The sequence below is a fragment of the Malus domestica genome, chromosome 13, assembly GCF_042453785.1.
Source record: "Malus domestica chromosome 13, GDT2T_hap1".
NCBI lineage: Eukaryota > Viridiplantae > Streptophyta > Magnoliopsida > Rosales > Rosaceae > Malus > Malus domestica.
Genome location: NC_091673.1, coordinates 23,492,311 through 23,518,398, shown reverse-complemented (window position 1 = coordinate 23,518,398; position 26,088 = coordinate 23,492,311). Strand labels below are relative to the sequence as shown.

The following is a 26,088-nucleotide window of genomic DNA, read 5'->3' as shown; positions in this document are numbered from 1 at the left end:
GAATAATGCTAGAGAGATCAGGTTTTTTAAATCATATTTGTAAACAAAAAAAAAAAATGATTGTTGATGATTGAGTTATTACTTAAATGTTGATTAGCGGATATATTAATATTTGATAACACATTTTTGATTTACATTTAGTTTAAAAATTTGATGTCAGCATTACCCAACCGGAAAACAGATGATATGACGTTTAAACCGCGGATTTACACACTACGGACTGTCCAACAATGATTTTCCTTGAATTTCACATCAACTCTTGTCTCTGCCCCACCCTGAGATCCAAAAATCACTTATGCTAAATCTGCACCATAAACCGATCCTGCGTTTGCATTTTAAGGGTCGATTGGATTGGATTGCTCAGTTCTGGGAGATCATTTGTGAAGATGGCTGGATCGTCTTGGCCTTGTGAAACTCAGGTACTCTTTGATCCTCTATGATTTCATTAGGGTTCATGCATTTTTTATCCACATTCTAGTTTTTTGGGAGGAAGCAGCCAGCATTGTTGTCATTTTTTACGGAAAAAACACAATGGCAACTGTAAAAACTTAAAGCCGACCGCTTTGGCGGAGTGGTGGATTGGTGTTCCTCTTCAACCCTGTTTCGGGTTCAAACCCCCCCCCCCCCCCCCCCCCCCCCCCCCGGCTCTTCCCCTTAGTATGGCTTATAGTAGTAATATTGCTTAGCTGACTGCTTTACTTAACTCATAAAATTGGAGCATTTGTTTTATTGAATTGAAGTCACTTGTTTAATTGTTTCCAATCTGATACATAACCGACTGGTTAGCTGAAATATTCTAGCTTTTCGAAGCAAGAATTGGGTTGGCATTGGTCATTTAAAAGCATGGACCAATTTTTTGAATGCTTATTAGACTTTGCCTTGGAATTGTTCTTCACTGTGGGTGGAATTCTTTGGATTACATCTTTGGCCTCTGTATTATCATTTTGCAATGTTTCCGTGATCGTTAATGTTATTTTGTATGGTAATGATATTAATGTAGATGTTCTTTTGTATGCTACAGTTAAATGGACTTAGACAGATAGTTTCAGAAATGGCTGGGACAGGTACGAAAGAAGTTCGGGTCGTTGTTTCTCCTTATCGGATTTGTCCATTGGGAGCTCATATTGATCATCAGGTTAGTGTTAGGTAGCTCTTTTCTCATTATGTGCTTGTCGACCTTTGATGCTCTCGTTTTCAGTAGGATTTCAAAATTGACTTTTTTTCATATAAAAGAATAATTTTTGTCCATAGGCTTTGTTATTCATTACCTTGTGATTACCAAGTCTCTGTTCATAGAATCATATGTAACAATTGCGCTTGTTATAGTTGATTGCTTAATTTATCAAGCTGTCTATGAGATACCATACTTTATTGTGTTCATTAAATTTACTTTTGGGTAACACGAAAAAAGTATATCCATTTATTTTAAATGGTTGCAGGGCGGGACTGTATCAGCTATGGCAATTAACAAGGGGATACTTCTAGGTTTTGTTCCTTCTGGTGACACTCAGGTAAATACAGAATATACTATTTTTAACCTTACGAGACTAGAAATCCAGTTGTGGTGTTAGTTGTTTTTACTTTACATTGTGTTTACTATAGAACATGAATCCAAGTAACAAGTAATAGTGCGAGTTCAACTAATCATTTTCTTTCAAAGCAAAGAGCCCCTTTCAATGGTTTTTCTTTTCACTGCTAAAGAAAAACCAAGAATAAAGAAACTTCTAAGAAAACATGTAATTTCTAGGAATGTAACTTAATTAAGATGCAGTCACATCAGAAAACATAATCTTAAAATTTTAGGAAATATGGTCAAATAGAACCTTTTACAAATTTTCAATAAAAAGATAGAACTTTATCATAAAGGGACACTAACAGACTATAAAGGAGCACTAAGGGGTCATAAAACGTGTTTTATTTCCTGTTTACTGCTCCTTGAGTGAAAAAGTTCCATTTGCGATTGCAGATTTGTAAAAGGTTCTATTTGTGCATACATTCCTAAAGCTTTTAGAATCCTTTGGGACTATGAATGATTCATAGAGTACCTCATCATCAGATGCATGAATTTGTTTGCTCAGACCCAAAGCTGAATCATTGTTTGTCATGAAGAATGAAATCTCAAAATTCTGCGAATGCTTTGGATATATGAGGCTTTGATCAAAAACTTATACTACAGAAACTTATAAACTAAACCGTGAAAGTTAAACATTTAAGTTAGTTTCCTTATAATTGTTCTTGATTGTTATTTCCACTGTCATCTGCCTGCTGAGCCATTGAACTCTTGCTGTAGGTTATACTGCGTTCAGGACAGTTTAAAGGTGAATGTAGGTTCAGGTGTGGGTCTTTTCTCATGGTATTTCTAAATTTTATGCATTCTTTCATTTATTTATTTCAAATACATGCTTACCGAGTTCTAAAGTTTTATCAAAATTTGCAATCATCTACACCTTTAGAAAATAACAGTTTTTAAATGTACTAAAGAATAGCCAAATATTACGTGTTACGGCCTTCATTTTGGTGCATAGGCCTTCGGTTGGGTGTATAGGCCTTCAGTTTGGGGCGTCCTATGTTCTCAATTTTGGCGATCTTCAGAATTTTGAGCAAAAACTGTTATTCCTAAAAATCAGTTTAGAAATTTCTATTCAATAATATATAAAACCATAAACTTACAGTGCGTAGGATTTGTACATATCAAGGACAGAATAATATGGTCAATTGACTGTTTGCTTCTCCTAATGCCAAATGTCAATTGAAAGGTTTCTGTCAGAAACAAAACTATACACAATATGGCTGCACCTTAAAAATACTAGTGATTGAATCATCACATGTGTGGAAGACTGAATGTATATATCATGTAGTAATATACCTCACTGACGATACTGGGGGTCATATGACTGGGTTATATGTAATAAAGATATTGAATTAGTGTTGCCTTGAAAAGGTTTGGTCGTGTAAAAGTTTATGTGCATGATGAACATGTTGTAACTGTTGGCATCAAGGCCTTGTCAAACACTTAGCAAGGAATTGAGTTGAGGAGCCTGTAGTTTTACAAATGTGGAGAAGCTTGGACCCTTAAGTAGGCTTTGGTTGTTTGAAAAGGTTGACCCCTATGACACTAATGAGTTGAGTCATGGATGAGGAAAGCAGTGCTGATACCCTGTTTTCTTGCCTGATCGTTTATGTATTTACTCCGGTACTATATTTTCAAAGTTCAGGGTTTTTTCCCAAAAGGAAACAAGAGCAGTTGGTTCAAGTTTCCAGATACATCAACCTAAAGTGGTACGTATGAAATGGTAAATTGCAGAAAAATTAATTCTTAATTCCGTATTACAGAGGCCCTCAAGCTCCAATTTGCAAAATTACCATTCCTAAATCCCTTGCCTCAAATCTCAAGTCAAATTTACCATCAAGAAATCGATCTGTAATTTTAATTCTAAAGATCCTGCAGTGGTCCTTGGGTGTAGAAGTTAAAAATTAGGGTTAAATGATAAATGATTAGGTAAAGAACTGAGAATTCTGGGCAGCGTTTGGTGTTAGAATTTTTCAAGTTTGGGTTTCAGGGAATTAATTGAAGGAAAGAATTCAAGATGCAAAATAGATAAGAAAAGGATGACATTATTCACTGTTCTGTGGAAGTGAACACTGAAAGAACAGGCAGACGATTTTTGTATTCCTATTTCTGTATGAACTTTCTTCAAATAGTAAGTCATTAGTTTACTTGGATTACAATCTGTAATCATGTGGCATTTGGTGAACTTGATTATTTCCTATTGCTTTTATAGAGTTGATGAAGTTCAATTCCCTTGGAAGAGTGCAACTGTTGCTTCCAAAACAGATGAGGAAAGCAAATGGGGAAGTTATGCAAGAGGAGCCTTATATGCATTACAGAGTAGACAAATCTCCCTTGCCCAGGTTAGAGATAATTCTTTAACAACCTCTCTTTTTTTTCTCTTCAGATTAGTTGAATTATTTATTACTATTTTGATTTGCTGAACATATTATTTCTTTGCACTTCTTAATTGGCCCATGGTACAATTTTTTTCACCTCTGTTTTGGTTTCTTATGGTAAAAGAATAACTATGGCAGAACTCCATAGTTTGCTTTCAGTTATCTTAAATTGAATATCAAGTAGGTCATTTGAGTATCAAGGCACTGGGCAGACCATGCATAGAAGATTCTTTCCGGTTACATTATTTTGATTTGCTCCAGATTTATGATTTATGGCCCTATCTTTTCTGAAGCAAGTATGTGAAGCCAGCTCATTCAAACACCTAACTGTCATGCTACTTCGGGTTGCCTAACTCTCTCCTTAAGCTACTGTTGGTGTTCCTTTCTTTAACTTCTTAAGCTACTGTTTGATTTACCTTTCTACCCTTGCACGTTAAAAATATGCCAGTTGGGTAGCAGAATTTGACAAAGGGTCCTCAGTATATGGTCACTTTTATCTCCTTCTGGGCTCGATGACAAAGTCACAAGATTAATATTACTTGGACATGCAGGCATTTCTGAGCACTTTTGCGCACAGTTTAGAACTATGGCCAATTTCGTAGCTTGCGTTCAGTGATATGAATTGAGTGATACTCAAGTAAGCCATTTGGTATCAAGGCACTGGGAACCTCATAAATGGAAGGTTGCTTCCAGTTACATTCATTTGATTTGCTCCAGATGTATGATTTATGATCATATCTTTTATATATCTTGGATTAGTTAGCTGTGGAGATTGCATACAATTGAAAAACATGATTATAAATGTATAGCAAGTATGTAACAGATCTCTAGAGGATGCCAGCTCTTTCTGGCACCTAACTCTTATGCTACTTGGGGTTGCCTAAGCTAGCTTTTGCTATTCCTTTCTTTGAGACATACCATTTTTTTTGATTTGCCGTTCTACCATTGCCCGTTAAAATGTCTTGGTTGGACGTAAACAATAAGCAAACTTGGACAAAGGGCCCTCAACATGTAGCTTTTATCTCCATCTGGGCTTTACAAGGTGTACAATTTTGGGATGGTCTACCTTAAAGAATTACAACTAAATTTACGGTATCTTAGGCAGCACCACATCCTGTACAAATAAGCATCTTGATTGGTACTTGATGTTGCACTGTCCATGTTGCCTTAAGCATAATTATGAATTGGCTCGAAGAAATATTCAGGTCCACCATCCACAGACTTTTCTTCCATTTTTCCATCCATGACTTCAATTTATTGCAAACTTGGTGTTAGGCTTGTTAGTTAACAACCATCCATCTTGAAGATTCCTGTGCAAAACCTGGCTACAAACTATTTGAGTGGCATTTTTCTTTGCATATGATACTTTGTCCGATGATTCATACAATCTTTCATTAATTAGTTATCATTTGTTTCACATGTTGTAGGGTATCATCGGATATATAAGTGGTCCTGATGGTATGGACAGTTCAGGCCTTAGCTCTTCTGCCGCTGTAAGTTGTCTTCCTTGTTGATTGCCTTTGTTGTTAAATGATGACAATGAAAGATGATTGTATACAAAATATTCCCATTACGCCCTAAGACGCCATAAAAATATGAGTTCTGTCAGGAAGTGCTGTGTGTTATTACTCTTTGTAAAACCTAAAGATTTTGATTGATTGTTTCCAAGGATTTTGTGTTGTATACCTTCCTTGGACTAGGTTTGCACCTTTCTCTTTCAAATATTTGCTGGTGTAAAAAGAAGAATTATGTATTTCATATTGCTTTATGGGTGACAAAAGTAGGGAATAAGTCCTATATATAAGAGGTCAAACGTAGTTGACTGATTATATCTTTCATGCAAAGAAATTCAAACACAAACCAAAAACCCACACGTTAACCAGTTTTGCATTCGTACAATTGCACACTTCTAAAGTTATATGAATGTAAGAAACTATGAAGCAGAACTTTAGACGTGTTTGTCCAAAAGGATGAGTTTTCACATCAAAGGATAACTATTTAGTAGACATTCCATCCCAATAGTAGCTACCATTATTTTTGGACACTGGAGCTAGGTTATAGTTAAGAAATATGTAGATGAAGGCATGCTATATTCAACGATTGCATCAGTTGAGATTTAATGTTGGTGTTTGGAATCAGTTTACAATTTGAATTGAAGTGAACTTTGAAGTAAAACGAACTAATATGCCACGCATCCATTATTTTTATCAGAAGAATTATCTTGATTAAAAGACCGTTTTTGTAGTATTCATCTTGTGGGGCTTCATTTCTTTATTTTGGAGAGTCACTTCCAGTAACATCTAACCCGTTAATCTTACATTTACATGTTTGACAGGTCGGTGTAGCTTACCTACTGGCTTTGGAAACTGCAAACAATTTAACAGTGTCTCCTGAAGAAAATATTGAGTATGATCGGTACGTTTCCTTAGCATTTGAGGGTCCCACACTTGGACCAACAATTAGTTTATACTTTGAAACACAACCCCCCTTTACAGGAAGTCCTCTCTCTAGTACTAGAGGGTCCAGCACATCAAACTCACATATATTGGGAGGTTACATTACAGGCACTTGCAATGAGAAGAATCACCTTCTTTGCATAACAATTTGTTGGTTTACCACTCTGCTTCTAACATTTAGTTTATGATTCCAACTGATTTCGCTTGTGCTCCTTCTTTAACGGCCAGCATTCAGAAATCGATCTATACTGTCTTCTTTTTATGAAAAAGTTTTGTTTCTTTAACAAAAATTTAAAAAACCTTCCCTTTTTCTTTAACATTTAGTTTATGATTCCAACTGATTTATATATCCAGTCCTCAACTTAAAGTAATAGAGAACTTTACAAGTACCCTTTTTCTATATTTCTTTTGCTATATCAAACCTTTTAATGAACTTTGGTTATTGTAGGCTGATTGAAAATGAATTTTGGGGCCTGCGAAATGGTATATTGGATCAATCAGCCATATTGCTTTCGAGCTATGGTTGTCTATTGTGCATGAACTGCAAGGTAGTGCATGAAAATTGTGTTTTATGTTTTAATAAAAAAAATTTGTATTTACTGGATTCATTTCAAGTGCAGTTTGTATACTTGTTAAATTACATTAATTTGAATGATCCAGTCATCTTCATGATTTCTATTACTGAATCTTTTAGCATTTTGAATATATGGGTGATTTCTTATAAAAGTTACATTCTGGCTGCTGTTTTGTAATGATCGTCCAGAAAGATTTGCTTGTGCCTGAATCAGATTACACTAACTCTTATAGATTGAACGATTTTTAATATTATACATAAAAGGGCTAAGCATATGATTTCAGAGTTAGAGGTTTAATTTGTGATTATAAATGGATGGACTCACAATGTGATATAATCTGTCTGATTCCTTTAAAACTAAAGATTGTACCAAAGAAAGCTATAAGCTTATTATTATAAATTCAACCATATGAACTTTGAAACAAAGTAACACTTAAGACTTAGATTACTATAAAGGGGAATTTGTTTGCACCTCAAAGCATAGTACCGTTTTTATCCGTAGAGTGCTTTTATTTTTAAGTGTAATCTGATACGTCTTATTCATTTTCTTGATCTATTTCCTTTTATAACCACATATATCAGATTCTGCTCTAATTTTGAGTATTAGCAACACGGTGTCTCACAATGTAGATTGCATGTGCAGACTAAAGAACATAATCTTATACACCCACCAAAACTGGGGGAGAACCACGATACTGAGTGGCAGGAAGCATACAAAATATTATTGGCATTTTCAGGGTTGAAGCATAATTTGACCGTAAATCCTGGATATAATCACCGAGTTGCAGAGTGTCGAGAAGCTGCAACAGTCCTTTTGAGGTAAGATCCATTTCCCTTGTAACTGATAACAAATTTACCCTTCTTGATTTTAATCAAGTATCTTCACCGTGATGTTTTTCTTCTAGTCATTTTTGGTTGGCGGTGGTTTGGCGTTGAATCCATATGCCATCATCCATTTATTTTTCATGCAACTCCATCTTATTGTTAAATGCTATACCCAACTCCATTTTTGTCTTCCTCTTGTTCAGACTATTGATCCCTGGCTGACATACTTTTTTCTCCTTTAACCAGTGCATCCGGAGATGGTGCAGCAGAGCCACTCCTATCCAATGGCTAGTACCTTTACCTCACCTTCTCAAGTTTAATATCCATTCCTATTTTTTGAAAAATGATATTGATTGACTGCCTTTTTCCTCCTACAAACAGTTGACCCAGAAGTTTATCAAACTCACAAGGTAAGAAACTTTGTCTACAACACCTGACCATTTGTCATTGTATGTTGTTTTGATTCTTTTGAAATGCTGTTATTAGGAAAAGGGTTGGCTGGCCATTAACAGTAGTAGATATTATTTAATGAAAGAAAACTGAACAAATAATAAATAGAAAATAATATTTGTATGCACACGTTAACATTTCAATGGTCGGCATGTAAATACAAGGGCATGATGACTTATCTATAACTCTCTTGCAGCACATGTTAGAACCTACTCTAGCAAAGAGAGCAGAGCATTATTTCTCAGAGAATATGCGGGTTAGCAAAGGTATTACCATATCTACATGGTCAATAATCTAAATTTCAAAAGTATGATGTCTTTTTAATTTCTATGTTATTCTTTGCTTTATGATTTATAACTACTTAACATACCGTGATTTTTTCCAGGACTCAAAGCTTGGGCTTCAGGCAGGTTCAAAGATTTTGGAATGCTCATTTCAGAATCTGGCCTAAGTTCTATCGAGAACTATGAATGCGGTATTAATTACTCTCCTGTGTTCATAGCTACTGGTTTGTTTTCTTAAGCATCCTCCTTAATATTCCTTAATCACGGTGCACAGAAAATGATAGGGGGATATACAATTGAAATCATTAAAGGAATGAAGCCTCGTCGAGCCAAATCACTAGTCCCAATGATGGCCTTAAAACAACCTAGTTTTATATTGCTGTTTGGGCAGCACCGGGACTATATTTAATTACCCTTATCATTTGACTGATTTTCTTTTGGTCCTTGAACTCTTGTCTGCCCATGACAGCAGAGGATCATGGTGCTTTGCTTCTGATGGTATCTGTACTAACATGCATGGTGCTTTGCTTCTGATGGTATCTGTACTAACATGCACATTTAACTGATTATCCGGTATTTTTTCCATATAAATCACCATTAGAAATGGGCTATGCTGCTTTGACAATGCCGTTCCTTTGCTAGCTTTGCGATCTCTTTCATCTGAAATTTTACCACCGGTTGCTTCATTTTCAACTTGCTCTGCAAAATTCATGAATTTTTCTCGATTATGTTGAAATTTGACCTCAAATGCTAGCTAACATGGACTTAAGAAATGGATTTTGTAACTTGGTCGAGGGGGTTTTAACTTGCTGTTGTAATTGTTTAAGGTTCTGAACCGCTGATACAATTGCGGGAGATCCTTCTAAGGGCTCCTGGTGTATATGGAGCACGGTTCAGTGGTGCTGGATTTAGAGGTTGCTGTGTTGCACTTGTAGATACTGATCATGCCAAAGAAGCTGCATCATTTGTCAGGGAAGAGTACAGCAAGGTCCAACCTGAGTTGGCAAGTCAGTTAAACCAAGACACAGCGGTTATGATATGCGAGACCGGTGATTGTGCCCGTGTTATTTGATGACTGTCTGTCAGTTACAATTATTTGTTCAATTATCTCACTCGTATTAAACTTTTGAAATGAAGCGTGATTAGAACTAGCAAATATGAATATAGGATACTGGGAATTCAAAAGAAAGCTTCTACATGGACAACATGAGAGCCTGTTTGTATCTATCTAGTTTTACCTTTTGTTATTGAGGTGGGCCTTGGAATATCTTATGGTTCGTTTATTAATCCGTAATAAGAGTATAAGAAATTGAATTGAGGAGAAGATGGAATGGGATAGATTTAGAATTCGATTCATGTTGAAGCTGTTTACTAAACTATCTGGAATCAGAGTAAAAACGATGTTGATTACATAAAAGTTGTTTACAAACTCACATAAATCGCAATTGAAACCTATTTGATTACTAAACTGCCATTGTTATAAATAATATTTTTATAGGGAGCTTTAATGAAAAGGGCTTGGACAAAGTTTAATTTAACCAAAAACCACCCTATACTATTATTTAATCAAAAGAGCTTTATATTTAATTATAAGGACAAAACTAACCTATTTCAGGCCCATAACCATTAAACCCACATGGGATGAATTAAAAGCCCAAAACAAAATAATTTTTTTTCCAACCCTTGCCCCTAACAGAAATCCCATTCTGTCAGCCAATCTGTTAGAATTAAACTTCAATCCTGAATCATTTCTTGAGGTCAATGGGGGTGTTGAATTTGATTAGTCCGAGGTTGGTGCGTTGTCACAGGAGAGGATTTGTATTTCAATTTGGAGGGAGGGAGGTTGATTCGGTGGAACTGGATTTGTCAAAGTGGGTGATTGGGGGCTCCGCAGATGGATTCGCAATGGCAACAGAAACTGATTCCCCTTTTCAGCCATCCCCTCGATCAAATAAAACTTCATATCCTTCTTTTTTTTTTCTTTTCCTCCCATGAGGACAAAAAAATTACTTTGATGCAGATGGAATCAAAGCCCCTTGTTGTTTTTTTTCTCGGACAGAGAGTCGCAGACCTTTCACCTTCCTCACTCGAAAAAAATCCCCTTGTTTTTTGGTTTTGCAATTTTGGACGCGGTGGGGTTGATGATGGATTGTGCGCTAGTAGCATTGGTAGGTGAAGACTGGGTAATGGGCTGCTATTTTCCTTTCTTTTTTTTTTCCAGAGTTTTTATTTGGATAGTTAACAGTGTTATATTGAATCAATTGAGGGACAAGTGTAAATTTTGAGGGAAGCCAATGAGAGGCCACATTTAATTTTCGGTGCAGAAGATCTACACTCCTGATTTCTACTCGACTGATTAGTTTAGTTAATTTTGGATTATCGTGTTGGAAATTGTGATGTGTTCTAATTAAAAGTTACGATTTTTAATATAAGTCTGGTGGTGGCATATGCTTTCTTGATTTACTCAACATGTTGTATGCTTCTACTTTATTCTCACCAAGGAAAAAAATGGTACATTGTTGTATTTGGTATATTTGAAGTTTCATAAATAGTACTCGTGTTTAGTTTTATAAATAGTATATGTGTTCAGTTTCATAAATAGTTTTCGTGTTTAGTTTCATAAATAGTACTCGTGTTCAGTTTCATAAATAGTTTTCGTGTTTAGTTTCATAATAGTTTTCGTGTTCAGTTTCATAAATAGTAATCGTGTTCAGTTTCATAAATAGTACCTGTGTTCAGTTTCATAAATAGATTATACAAGGTTTGTATTGGCCTCTAATTTCATAAACTGAACACAAGTACTGTCACTATTTCGTAAACTAAACACTGATTATTTATCAAACGAACACTAGTACATCACTGTTTCGTAAACTAAACACTGACTATTTCTTAAACGGAATACTAGTACTATCACTGTTTCGTAAACTAAACATTGACTATTTATCAAACGAACACTAGTACTATCACTGTTTCGTAAACTAAACATTGACTATTTATTAAACGGAACACTAGTACTATCATTGTTTTGTAAACTAAACACTTATTATTTCTCAAACGGAACACTAGTACTATCACTATTTCTTAACTGAACATTGACTACTTCTTAAAATGAACACTATTTCTCAAATTAAACATTGACTATATCTTAAACCGAACATTAGTACTATCATTATTTCATAAACTAAACACTGACTATTTATCAAACGAACACTAGTACTATCACTGTTTCGTAAACTAAACACTGATTATTTATTAAATGGAACACTGGTACTATCACTGTTTCGTAAACTAAACATTGACTATTTATCAAACAAACACTAGTACTATCACTGTTTCGTAAACTAAACACTGACTATTTATTAAACGGAACACTAGTACTATCACTGTTTCGTAAACTAAACACTGATTATTTCTCAAACGAAACACTAGTACTATCACTAGTTCGTAAATTAAACACTGACTATTTTTAAAACCGAACACTAATACTATCACTATTTTGTAACTAGAACTATCATATTCGTGTTTGTTATTTGACATTTCTCTCAATCAATTTATTTGACTTTCCTTTAATTTTTTTTCCACACAAACTGAACTTCTCTCTCCATTTACGCATACAAAAATACCCACATCAGTTTTGGTCGCCCACAACCTAGACCAAATTGAACCTAGCCCACCCCTTGTAAACCCACCGAGATGCGAGTTTGAGAGAGTCACAAGAACAACTTTAGCATAATTTGTTAAGAGTTTTACATGCTGACATTGTAAACCCACATCAGTTTTAGTGCATTGAGTGCCCTTTAACTCCATTTCACCTTGCCAGCGAATCAGTTTCTGTTGCCATTGCGAATCCATCGGCGGAGCCCCCAATCACCCACTTTGACAAATCCAGTTCCACCGAATCAACCTCCCTCCCTCCAAATTGAAATACAAACCCTCTTCTGTGATGACTCACCAACCTCGAACTAATCAAATTCAACATCCCTGTTGACCTCAAGAAATGATTCACAATTTGGAAGCAAACGAGAAGCAATCCGGGATTAGAAAATCAAATGACAGATGAATAAAACCCATAATTTATGTGTGTTCTTCTCTCTCTCCTCTCTTTATTTGCGCACTAAATCAGTTTCCCATCATCAACTTGAAAAATCGAAGTGGAGTTGCAGATAGAAAGTTAGAGAGAGAGTGAGAGAGAGAGTGGGGGAGCGCGAGAGGGAGCTCGTGGGATTTATGAGTTGTTGGGGGTGAATATAAAGAATCGTGACTTTTTCAGCTCTCTGACAGGGGCAAAAGTAAACTGATGGAATAAAACGAAACTGACTTAAGCTAAAACGTTAGGGGCAAAAGTAAACTGACGGAATAAAACGAAACTGACTTAACCTAAAACGTTAGGGGCAAAATCGACAAGTAATGGTATTATTTTGGTTGGGCCATTGTAGTTGGATTGCTTTAGTATTAGGCTTTGTACTAACCATTAAATAAAGTTGTAACATGGTTTTTGGTTAAAATCCAAAGTTTTCAAGCCCTTTTCATTAATTTTCCTATTTTTATATGCTAGGTAATGGTTAATTTTGATAACCACATATGCTCCTAAAATCCAATTAGCTACATGAAAACAGAACTATTTAGCAAAATAAATAATTAACAAATTTATTAAAAATATAAAATAACAAAAAAAAAAAAAAACCCAAAAAAAAAAAATGCTCCGGTGCCATCTTCTCCCCCATACATCCCAACCCCAGCTCCTCGCCACCTTTATCACAACCCTCCCACCCCCTGTTCTTAGATGACCATGCGGCCACGCCACACAATTCCTCCTCTCTTTGTGAGTTCATGCATGGGTTTTGGATAGTTTGCTAGTCTGCGGCGACAGGGCAAAGAGAATGGGGTCGGGATTTGACCGGAGTCATAGCTTCTCCGTTAGGAATTGGTGGGATTGGGATTGGGGAGAAGAGATTTGGGTCTATAGACTGGTCATGGAACTGGGGAGGTGAAATTGTGAGGGGTATTTAGGTTTACCAAAAGGGGTGTGCTATCCACACACCCCTTTTTACTTCTCCTACGCCTCTTATTAATTTCTATCATTTGATCTTCTTCAATTCATCCGATCCAACGGCCGAAAATTAAAAGGGTGTGAAAGAAGTAAGAAAAGGTGTGTGGATATCACATCCCTACCAAAAAAGCATGAGGATAGTATTGGTAGAAAACTTGGATCCCTGATGAATATATTTCCAGGAACTCAATTCCCACCTCCAAGTCTAGAATCCAATTCCGAGAATTTAAGGAATTGTATACCGAATTTTGGGTGGGTCCCATGTGAATGTTGACTTTTTAAGATTTGGTAAAAGCTGGAATGACTTGGAATTCGTGCAATTCCGTTTCCTACACTTTCATTCCGGTTTGGTAAACATGCCCCTTAATTGAATCTCAAGAGTCACCTACTATTTGATGGAACTACCCAAAATAATTCATTTTCAAATCTCATGTGCTGAAAAGATCAGTTTTTCGTATTCCATTTGATATTTGATTGTTAGGTTGTCTTATTATATTATTGATATTTTAATTTTGATCAATTTAACAATTAATATTTAATTTTTCATTATTTTTACCAACTTCGCTACTATTTTTTTAATCAATCCAAACTTACTCATGTTAGACGAGAAGCAAATCAGCTAGCACATTGGCTTGCAAGAGCAAGACTTGGAGAGCAACATGAAGTGACTTGGTTTGAGGAACCATCGTACATGGTTGGAGACATCTTGATTGAGGATAGTTCTATTGGACGTTGCTCTTTTTCTCTTTTGTTCTGTAATGGTTATCGATGCAAATTTCCGCTATCTTCAGTCTTGATGAAAATGCACCTACAAAACAATCAACACATTTGATCAAAACCTAAGCCTCACGCGCCCACGAGGTGGGGGGGGGGGTTAGGTCAACGGATCTCCGATGACTAAGTTAGTTTTTCTGAGAGAATAAAGTGTTTAGGGCTTTTTTAAGGTTGCCAAAAGCTCTCAAAATTTGGTAGAATATGGGGTATTTATTGGGTTAGGGCCGACCATATAGTGTTTAATGGAGAAATATTCTCTAAATATTCCCAATATATATTTAATAGGAGAAATATCTTGAGATAATAGGGTAATAATCCTTAATTGATTTAAATTAGAATTACTTACTTGATTGTAATCAATCTTTAATTAGAAATGTATTAAAGATAGGATTTGGGTAATTAATCCTTATCTTTAATTTCTTGCCAAGGGTAGGTGAGTTGTGGCAGTTGTGTTCAGCTGCTGAAACCTCTAGGGGCGTGAGCTGCGCGTAGGAGCATTTGAGAAGTGTGCCCATTTATTGAGGGCAATCTCGTCTTCTTTGAATAAAAGTCCACGTGTCACCTCTAGAATTTTTGGGATTATTTTAGGCTACACAATGGTGGCCTCTTTTTTTCCTTAATTTTTGGTTTGAAAGTCACAGCAAGGTTTTTTGTTTTTCTTCAGAAGTTCACTTCTTTTTATATTCTATTCTTTTGTACGTATTTTATCGACATCTTAATGAATAGCGTACCTTTCTATAAAAAAAAGTTGAACCTAACATAATCTTGATCCATTCTTTTCCATTATTATAAAACAAAACAAAACTTAGGCAGGAATATACTTAATTAAATCCCCACATAATCTTGGTTATAATACGAAATTAATTCAATCTTGAACCATCCACAGAGAAGAAGATAGTAAACGTACATGCACTACATCTGGCTTCATAATGCTTTTGGGTGTATTTAGTTTGAAGTATTTAAAAAAAAAGAGTAAAATTTAGTTATTCATTCAAGATTTTAAGAGAATGTAAGTAAATTTAGGTGTATACAAGTAGAATTTAAACGAGTTTATAAATGTCCACAAACATTCAGGTGTATAAGTTAGACTCACATGGAACGAGTACACTGCCACGTGACATCCCTCTCCAATAATGCATTGTTGTGTGTAAAAATTTCCCCACATAACAATGCATTATTGGACCGGGATGCCATGGTGGAGGTAAACTCGTCAAATGCTAGTTTTTTTTTTATTAAAAAATTTATTATTATTAAGAGGAGGGGAGAGGATTCAAAATTATTACAACAATTTAGGGAATAAGGAGTAAATTTGTGTTTTTATAAAAGTATAGTAGTATTAGGAAAAACCTTTTATCCTAAAGGATTTCAAAGAGGAATTTTATAATGTATTTTAACCCAAAATTTCACCTCTCCCAAAGATTTTGGTAAATTTTTCTTTTAATATTCACATGATACCCCATTACATTGCCTCTGCTACCACTACCTTTACAACCATCACCACTACTACCAACGCCCTCTCCACTATACCATAACCGCCGCCACAATTATAACTGCAACACCACCTTGTCATGATCATCACCACCATCACTTACACCACCATCCTTTCCACCACCATGCCACCACCATTGCAGCCTCCATCCCCCACCAACATCACACATGATGATCCACCACTATTTCGAATATTGAAAATTTGAATTAGTGAAAATGTCTATTAAATCGGCCATTAAAAAATTTATGACAGTCCGTTAAAATCTCACAAACTGTCTCAAAATCCATGAATTTAAACTTCCCTCAAAATTCTTTACTGTATCAATTAGATACACCTTCCTTAATCACACTTCACCCATATGTTTAAGGGCCGCCGTGTACGTTAAGGCATGTTTAAGAGTGCTTTTGTAAAAAGTACTTGCTAACACTTTAGTTGGAATTACTTCTATCAGAAGTATGTCGAAATTTTTATTAAACATAGAATAATACTTTCAACTCTAATGGGATGAATGCACATATCTTACTGTTTTGCGAATAATGTATCTTGACAGTACATATTCCATATTCAGAACCATTTAATTTCTTAATTTTCATTTGAAGATTATTCCTCAACAAAAATAAAAAAAATACAAAAAAAACATTTGAATTACAAATCGTTTAGTCATCCAAATGTATTAAATAAATGAACAGCTCATCGTGAATAATTTACTTGGTACTCAAACCGTCCATTTGTTCCATACATTTGGATGATTAAATGATATTGTATTTGAAAGAATTTTTTTGCAATGATATTTAAATAAATAAAAGTTAAACGGTTTTGATTATAAAATTTATCTAGTGAAGATACGATATCCACAACAGGTAAGATAAATGTATTCTCTGAATGGGGGATGCATATATTTTCTTAAGAGAAATGCTAATGAGACTTTTTCAAAGTAAGATTTTTTATGGACTCCCTACCACCTCACATTTTAATGTTAATTTCCGTGTCAACATTATAAAATACTTTACAAAAATTATGAGGTGACAATATCTTAGGGGATTAACTCTATTACATAAGTGGATTCCTAACTTTAAATCGCATAAATTAAGCTATACATTGATTGCACGCGTATTTCAAACTTTCCTTTTTCGTTGTGTTTTGTCATTTCCATACCACCTAGCTACGTGTTCGGACAAAATCAATTTTTTATTAAAAATGGGATACATATCTCACCATTTGCGAATAACGTATATTCACCGTATAAATTTCATAATTATAACAGTTCAATATCTTAAACTCCATTTGAGATTATTCATACAAAAAACCATTCTAATAAGAGATAGTTTAAACATCCATATATATCAAATAAATAAATAGACACTTTATTATGAATATGTTACTTAATACTCCCACCTAGGGGTGGGCAAACGGATCCTGGGCCCGCGAGTAGGGGTATTGGCGGCTCGGGGTGGGTATGGAGCGGGGCGGGGCAGGTCCAAGTAAACATAGGGGCGGGGCAGATCCAGTTTTCTAAATACACAGGCCCCCAGCCCGAACCGTATCCAGTAAACACACACTCAAATCACACACACACACACACACACACAGAGTATCCTAGTCTTCTCGATCTCTCCTCCCGAGTCCCGACTCCTCTCATTTCACTCAGTCTCAGAGCTTGATCTCTCCTCCTAACTCCACCCCGTTCTTGAATCGTTCTTCAATCCCCCCGCATTTCCATTGAGCCAAACATCCTCCTTCCACTCTAGAGACCCACATAGAAGACAAAACCATGTCATTGTTCTTGTACACCTCGAATTCAACCCCACCGGTGACCTTCATGCTGTCGATGTTGACGTACGTCACCTCTGAAGACTCCTTATTGACCTGATCGTGGCGGAGCATGAGCGAGGCCGAGTCCGACGCTGGAATCGGGTCCCGTTGATTTCAAGCGATACCCCAATCTCGCGTCGGAGGTGGTAGAGCGTGAGGTGGTCGAGAACGCTCCCAATCATCTCCTCCGTTTGACTCAGACCCATATTTGCAGCGCACGACTCTGCTCATTGTCCTCTTCAGTTTTAAGGTATTACGTTTTAGGGATTTAGGATTGAAAATTAAATTAGGGTTTTCTAGATTTAGGGATTTTGTTGGGTTCTTGAACCTTGACCTCTGTTATGTTCCAATTTCACATCTTTTATTGAACTGAATTTGAATCGACTGAGTTTGAAACTTCTGTTGAATTAAATTGAATTTGAATCGATTGTGTGTGAGAGTATATGTATATGTATGTGTGTGTGTATATATATATAAGAATTGTTGTACTGAATATATATATATATATATATATATATATATATTCTTAGTTTTAAAAAACAACTCCTGTAATTTTCAAATTTGCTGTTCAATTCGATTGTTATAATTTGGATTTGTTAATCTATCACAACCCTACATGACTGCTCTCTTCTTTCCGACATCTACTGGAACGATCGTGATTCGAGAGAGCTATAAAGAAAAAGTGAAGAGAAACAAAGAAAAAGAAAAGAGGATCCATGGATCCGGCCCGAACCGACCTTTTTCAAATAGATCGGGTTAGGTTCGGTTCCTGTATTAGAATTTGTTGGACCCAGTCCGGCCCGGCCTGTGCCCAGCCCTACTCTCACCGTCTATTTGTTTCATACATTTGGACGACTACACGATTTCTGAATTGAATAATTTTTTTTTATAGGGATTGAAGATCAAGAAATTGAGCAATTTTAATTATAAAATTATACAATAACTTGATGTTATTCGCATAGATGAGATATATACATTCCTAATGGGTGGCAAAAGAAAAAGTTGAAAATGATTTTAGGCCATTATGAAAATGTTATTTGTTGGTAAATAACACTATTATCATAGTTGTGATGTATACTAGAGCATGCTAGAGTTGTTCTTGAAACTGAGAATCCTTTTAACTGTTAATCTAAATCGAATCCAAAAAGTGACTTATTAGTACTAATAAAAAGAATAGAATATTCGACCAAATAAAAACACACAATAGAATAAATTAAGCTGCTGTCCGGTGCATGGGTATTCGTATTTCAAACTTTCCTTTCACGTTAGTTTGTCACTTCCAAAGCAGCTACGTGGTGTTCAGAATTTTCTTTTGTCCCTTAAAATTTGCTTAACGCAAGGGTTGGAGAGTGATCATTTCCAGAACACTTTCTTGGTCCTTTATTTGACGCATTTTACTGTGCTAGGTTTTTGTTTAAAAATATAAATATTAAATTATAATATTTAAACAGTTGAGCATCGTAGACTTTATAGCTTTTGTATTTTGGACGAGTAGATGGAGACTTAGAGCTTAGCTTTTTTCATATGATATCTTTATAAATAAAATATGATTCAATCCAGTGAAATGTGAAAACACCACGATTCTTTGACACTAAAATAGGACAAAGTGGTATTACTTCACGATTTTTTTTCCTTTTCTTTTCAAAATTTAAAAGATATGAACCGAACAGTTAAAAACACTAAAGAAATATTCATCCAAATTGTAGTGTACACAAATCGCAATTCATCATTTATTTATTTCTTTGACCAGTCTTGTGACTTGTCCCTTCCCCTTCCCTTGTCCAAAAGGGCAAAGCGAAGGTAGCAGTAGACAACCAAATGGATCCTGAAAGTTAGTTTTGGGTGCATCAATGTCATAGCATGTCAGCAGTCAATACCTAACAAATGTTAGTTTTGGGTGCATCAATGTCCTAACATTCCAACAATTAATTTAACATCTAACAAACAGTTAGTTTCAGGTGGATCAATGTCATAACATGACACAATGAATATCTAACTAATAATTAGTTTTAGATGACAACAATGAATAACTAATTAATAATTAGTTTTAGGTACATAAAAATGACACCCCGCATGCATGAAGTTTATAGTTTAATCGGTTCAGAATGTTGTTGACCCATACATATGAACTTCTGAAGTCATGTCTTCAATTTCATCCTCCCGAATGTTCGTTTGTATCAAAAACTAATTTGGCACCACAATTGCTGATTTTTATCAAGTACATAGCCACTTGTTCATGGTCAATTAATTTGTTATTTCAATCTGTACATTTATTTATTTTATTTTTAAACAAATGATAGTATCTACACTAAGGGGGTGGGGGAGTGAACTAAGCCTCACACTGGGCTAGCCATAATAATATAGTTCAAATTCGCCTTTAGTCAGAATTAAATCTAAGATCTCTCACTTACAAGTGAAGAAGAATATCACTAAACCGTAGTTTTAAAAAATCTAATAGTGAAAACCAATACATGTGATATCCACGTTCATTTGGAAAAATTTATTGGTTGTGCCCTAAGATTTCATGCATGTTTTTGGCATTAAGTACTACATATTACCATAATTTGTGATATACATAAAACAATTAAAAAACCTATCATGAGATAAAAAGCCACACTTAATTAAAAACAACGAACCCTAGAGCATTCTCAAAGGGGTCAGCAAATATTTTTCTTTAAAAGGGTACTTTGCTAACTCATTTGATAATTTTATGTTATTTTAAAAATTGATCACTCCAACTCACTCTTCAATTAACTATTCAAATTTTATCTTTCATTATAAAATATTTATATTTTAACTTTATCTTATCTTATGGGATCAAATTTTATTTTCAAACACCTTACTAAACAATAATTTTGAATAAATATATTGTGGGACCTAATTTGCTAAGTCGAAGAAGTAGCAAATTGTTGTAAATATACAGGGTCAGTTAATAATTCTTCAATCTGTGAAGTGGGTTGCAACCTCTGTTGGAGATAGCGTTTGTCTACGTGGCATTGCAATTCTAACTTTGCTACCGAATCACTACCTCCCTTGAAAATGTTCTTAGCCATTGAGTTGAGACAAGTCAGATACCAACGCTGTTTGGATGACTCATTAAAAGAAGACAACTGCTTTTCACACATATTTTTTAAATTCTCAGTTTTTTTATTTTTATTTTTGACCATTAGATTGAATAAACCAAACAAAAATAATACATGATTAAACATGATCGCGTGGAGGCGCGTGGCGGGTCATGGAGCCGTACGGCAGCATGTGCAGCGACCCATGGAGGCGCACGGCAGTGGACATGGGTTTTTGGACGCCAAAATGACAGTTCGAGCCTGGTTGTTTAGTAATCTTTTTAGTTTTCGACTAATTTAATTACTAAGTATGGGTTATTTGACCTTAGCAGTGGCATCCCAAGGATTACAGAAAGCAAGCAGGATAATACGGCTATGACCATTCGGCGTAACTGTGAGTGGGATTTTACTTTTAAATTATATTTATATATGTTTTCGAAATTGATTTTATGTGATACTTTTATATCATGCTTTGCTTTTACTTAGATTATGAATTTTTTTTTACTACCGTGCATTACTTTTGAGAATTTCAATGCTTTATACGATACTATGTTTTGCGACACTTGTGATTTAAGAGATTATCCATGACATGTTTTCATATAATGTATCCACTCATTACATATGCTTACAAGGTGTCTTTATTACTGTTCGGGGCCAGGACCAGTTTCACGTGTTTCATCACATGCACCGTTATGTTCACATTAGATCCATTGTATGTACCAGCGTGTACTAGTTTGCATTAGGCATCTAGGACTAGTATGTGATGCGATGAGCGTCAACTTTACGTGTATGTAGACTAGAGCATAAATTTATACACCTATCCTGCTCATGTCAAAATGTCTTTCCATGAGCTCATGTGGATGTATTATCAAATGAGCGTACCACATCTATTTTATTTATGATTTGTGATTTATCTACTTGGATATCAGCTTTTCACTGATGCCATAGTATTTCGTATTCATTGCAGTTTACAACAAGATATTCTTGATTTGTTATTTATAGGGTTCATTAGATATTGGTCCTGAAAAATCATGATTTCTAAACATAAACCCACATATAATTAAACATCCAACAAAAACCAAAAAGTCAAATAAGTTGTCACATAAGAATATAAGTAACCTACTAATACAAATTATTTACAATTTTTGCCACAACCCACACTTGAAAGGGCCTTAAAATCTAATTAATCATCCTGACGTTTTTTCTATTTATTTATTTTTAATTTCTACAACAATCTAGTGCATTACTTTAAATAATGACTAAATTATTATTCGGTGTAATTATTCTCCTTATATATAATAGTTAAACGTCCCTACTTTACCTATATAAATAATATCGCCCTATAGTCTGTAATTTACCTACAGTATATAAACAAAATATTCTCATATTTCTTTTGGCAATTTACCTATGATATATGCAAATAATATTCTCATGTTTTGTTGGCATTTTTCCTAAATTATGCAAGTAGGTAAATTAATATAATAGTTGGTAAATTATGTCACATCCCGGCCCGGGCCCCCACCACATCCTGGGCTCGACTCCGCCATAGCATGATATTGTCTGCTTTGGGCTTTGATCACGCCCTCACGGTTTTGTTTCTGGGAACTCACACGAGAACTTCCCAGTGGGTCACTCATCCTAGGATTGCTCTCGTTGTGAACTCACTTAACTTCGGAGTTCCGATGGAACTCGAAGCCAGTAAGCTCTCAAAAGGCCAAGTGCTTGGTAGAGATGGGAATATACATATAAGGCTTACAGGATCCACTCCCCTGGGCGATGTGGGATATTACAATCCACCCCCCTTAGGGGCCCGACGTCCTCATTGGCACACTTCTGGCCAGGGATTGGCTCTGATACCAAATTGTCACATCTCGGCCCGGGGTCCCCCACCACATCCCGGGCTCGACTTCGCCGTAACACGATATTGTTCGCTTTGGGTCCCGATCACGCCCTCACGGTTTTGTTTCTGGGAACTCACATGAGAACTTTCCAGTGGGTCACTCATCTTAGGATTGCTCTTGCTGCGAACTCGCTTAACTTCGGAGTTCGGATGGAACCCGATGCCAGTGAGCTCCCAAAAGGCCTCGTGCTAGGTAGACATAGGAATATACATATAAGGCTTATAGGATACACTCCCCTAGGCGATGTGGGATGTTACAAATTATGCAAGTAGGTAAATTTCAATAATAGTAGGTAAATTATGCACATGTGATTTACCCATTTTTTATGTGAATCAAATATCTAGACTGTATATTTAAACAATTTACCTATAGTTGGTTCTTTTCTTTTTCTTTGTCCTAAAATTAATTTACTGCAATTTACCTATGATATATGCAAATAATATTCTCATGTTTTGTTGGCATTTTTCCTAAATAATGCAAGTAGGTAAATTAATATAATAGTAGGTAAATTATGCAAGTATGTAAATTTCAATAATAGTAGGTAAATTATGCACACGTGATTTACCTACATTTTTTATGTGAATCAAATATCTAGACTGTATATGTAAATAATTTACCTATAGTTGGTTCTTTTCTTTTTATTTGTCCTAAAATTAATTTACCTGCAATTTTTATCTCCTTTAATTTATATATTTTTACTTTAACAACAAATTTTTTTTATATATATTTAAGAGTACAATAATTTACCTATATATAATATGGACACGTTGACACACCCCGTCCCGAAGGAGGGCGTGCTGGCCGTCACGTGAGAGTGACGTAACCATTTACACAGTTCGGAAGCTTTAAAAAAAATTCCAATTACTAAGATAACACACCCGAGGGTGAGTCCTACTTTTGTGAATTCTGTCAGAACACCGTTGGATTCCTCGTGGCCACCAAAGCTCTGCTAACTTGAACCTGGAGGGGCGCAAAACAAAATTGAGTGGGTCAGTAAAACAAAGTTTTTCGAAGACTTTTCATTTAAAACATTTATAACCCCTCACCGTAAAACCTGTATACTTTCCCAGAAAATAGCATATATATAACATATATATAAGCAAAAAGCTCAAATCTCAAACCTTTAACACTTTTCAGAAATATATATATATATATATATATATATATATATATATATAGATATATAACCATATGAAATCTCAAAGCTTGAATCCCAAATCTTTAACATTTTTCAAGAAAAACATGTCATGCCATAAATCAAAATATAAATCAGGTGAAATAAGGAATCAATCGGAGACCCTGCAGTTGGTCCTATACGATTAATTCAATAGCTCAATATCTCACTAAGCCGGAGTCACCACAGTGACCTATACGGCCCTACTCTGCACATCACTCGGAACTACGTAAGGTAGTCTATACGATGAAAGGTGTAAAATACGCTCTAGTGCTTCTCTCATCATATCATCAGCGCGCATATCTAAGGTCACCCACCAGTCGGAACCCCTCTAATGGTCTGTACGACTGGCATGTCGGAACCCTCACATGGTCTGTACGACATCCACCTACTTGGATCCAAGGCGAGCGTGCGGTGTGGTGAATAATATAAGCACTAACACCTAGGGTGCAGATTATGAGCTCAAACATCTCAACAACAACAATTCAATGAATAAACGAACTCACCTGACTTACCTGTGCCTCCACAGCACCATGCAACATGTATGCATCATATATCAATCATATAACTCATATGAAATTCACATTTTCCAAATAATTCTATGCATGGCATTTTCAAAACATAATTTCGCATAAAAGCATTTTTTCTGGGAAAAACAATAGTATATAGGTAATACGAAAACAAAACTGCCCACTCACCTGGAGTTCGCCCACAACTCCCTAGCACCGTACATCAAGGCGTCATGACGATTAGCGCCTAGAACAACAATCAAATCCAACCTCAGAAATTCTGTCGATAGAATACATAACTTATATAAGACACGTCACTACGTAGTTCGATCCGGATGATCTGCAATTCAGATTTCAAATCCGTAACTTCCAGAGGTCCACAATATACCTCTAGGACAACATCCTAAAATTTCATTACCATCCAACGGTCGGATCTTCGTCAATTTCCAAAACTAAGTGACGGTTAACATTCTATTTTATGAACTTACAACTTCAATTCCAGAAGATCTGTAAATCGGATTCCCAATCCGTAAGTTCCTATAATCCTCAAATATTACGTATTACAACGTATCAAAGTTTGATGACGATCCAACGGTCGGATCGTCAATTCACATTTTCATCTAACCACGAATCGTAACCAACTTAGGTTCAATTATTCAATTTACGTCCATCAATTATCAAAACAGAACCTAGAACCTTAATCACAAGCTAATAATGACATTGGCGGGCCATTGGCCACGCGCCGCCGCGCGGGCCGCCGCGGGTGGCGGTTGGCCGCCCCCGGCTCGCCGGAAAATTCAACTATTTCCAAAAATTACCAAAATTTGCAGATTTGAAGATCTCAATGAGTAGAACAACTTTCATACCTGAGACCAAGGCCAATTTGGCCTGGAAGTGCTTCAATTTCACCAAAACCGTGAAGAACCCTAGAATTTGGGTGTTTCCAATTCGACCTTCAAACTTGTTCCAACGCCTCAATTACCTCTTGGGCTTTGTTCTAGGTCCTAAAGGAATGCTAAAGGTGTTAGTAATTGAAAGAAAACATTTCAAAATTTGGAGAATTTAAACAAAAGGGTCGCGGCACCCGTAGGGGTGTTCTTCGCGAAATCACAACGAAATTCAATGATTCTTGGGGTGAAACGTAAAGAGGGAAGGCCTAGATGATGATTAGGAGTGGTACCTTGACTCAATTCGTCGGAAATTTGGACGAAATCCATCGAATTTGGGCGTGGGCACCGCCGGGTCGAAACGACCCACGGGTTCTCCCCAACCCATTTCCTCTTTTCCTCCGCTTCTCACCCTCTCTCCCTTCCTCCTTTCCCTGTTCCGATTGGTCAGTTTCTTCCCCTCTCTGCCTCTGATTCGCTCTCTCTCCTTCTTCTCCGATTGGGCAGTTTTTGCCCAATCTCTCTTCCTCTTTTCTGTTTTCTGGTTCTTCCCACGCACACACCCACACAAAACTTTCATTTTTCTCATCCCAGCCATCCATTTCAAAATCCTTTAATCTGGGCCATCCAAATTTTAATAAAAGAATTTCTATATTTTACTAAAATTATAATTCCTTAAAATTCCAAATTTCAAACGTTAATAACTTCTTCGATATAACTCCAAATCACGAACCGTCTGCGCCCACGCGTCCGTAACGACGAGTACTACGAGGATATGTCAAGAAAACAAATCTTAGATGGCCCGACACAACGATTAACCTCGAATGATGTGCGTGCCTCAAAGGGCATTTTTGTAAAATCCTTTATTAAAACTTTAAAAATTCTTAAAATTA

At 35.8% G+C, this 26,088-nt stretch overlaps 1 protein-coding gene and 1 long non-coding RNA gene across 2 annotated transcripts; one reads left to right on the top strand and one right to left on the bottom strand.

Annotated features, from left to right (window-relative positions):
* The first annotated feature begins 163 nt into the window (after positions 1 to 163).
* LOC103424161 (galacturonokinase-like) lies at positions 164 to 9,861 on the top strand. The gene is made up of 14 exons (XM_029091343.2): positions 164 to 419; positions 1,022 to 1,135; positions 1,440 to 1,511; positions 2,291 to 2,334; positions 3,783 to 3,912; positions 5,376 to 5,441; positions 6,284 to 6,363; positions 6,853 to 6,952; positions 7,622 to 7,797; positions 8,050 to 8,090; positions 8,185 to 8,213; positions 8,450 to 8,519; positions 8,639 to 8,728; positions 9,365 to 9,861. The coding sequence occupies exons 1-14, from the start codon at positions 387 to 389 to the stop codon at positions 9,607 to 9,609; spliced, it is 1,290 nt and encodes a 429-aa protein (XP_028947176.2). The 5' UTR covers positions 164 to 386; the 3' UTR covers positions 9,610 to 9,861.
* A 13,505-nt stretch (positions 9,862 to 23,366) lies between these two features.
* LOC114824128 (uncharacterized) lies at positions 23,367 to 25,790 on the bottom strand. The gene is made up of 4 exons (XR_011574741.1): positions 25,489 to 25,790; positions 25,175 to 25,312; positions 24,498 to 24,555; positions 23,367 to 23,585 (listed from the first exon to the last, which is right to left on the bottom strand). It is a non-coding gene; the product is annotated as an uncharacterized lncRNA (long non-coding RNA).
* Between the last annotated feature and the right edge of the window lie 298 nt (positions 25,791 to 26,088).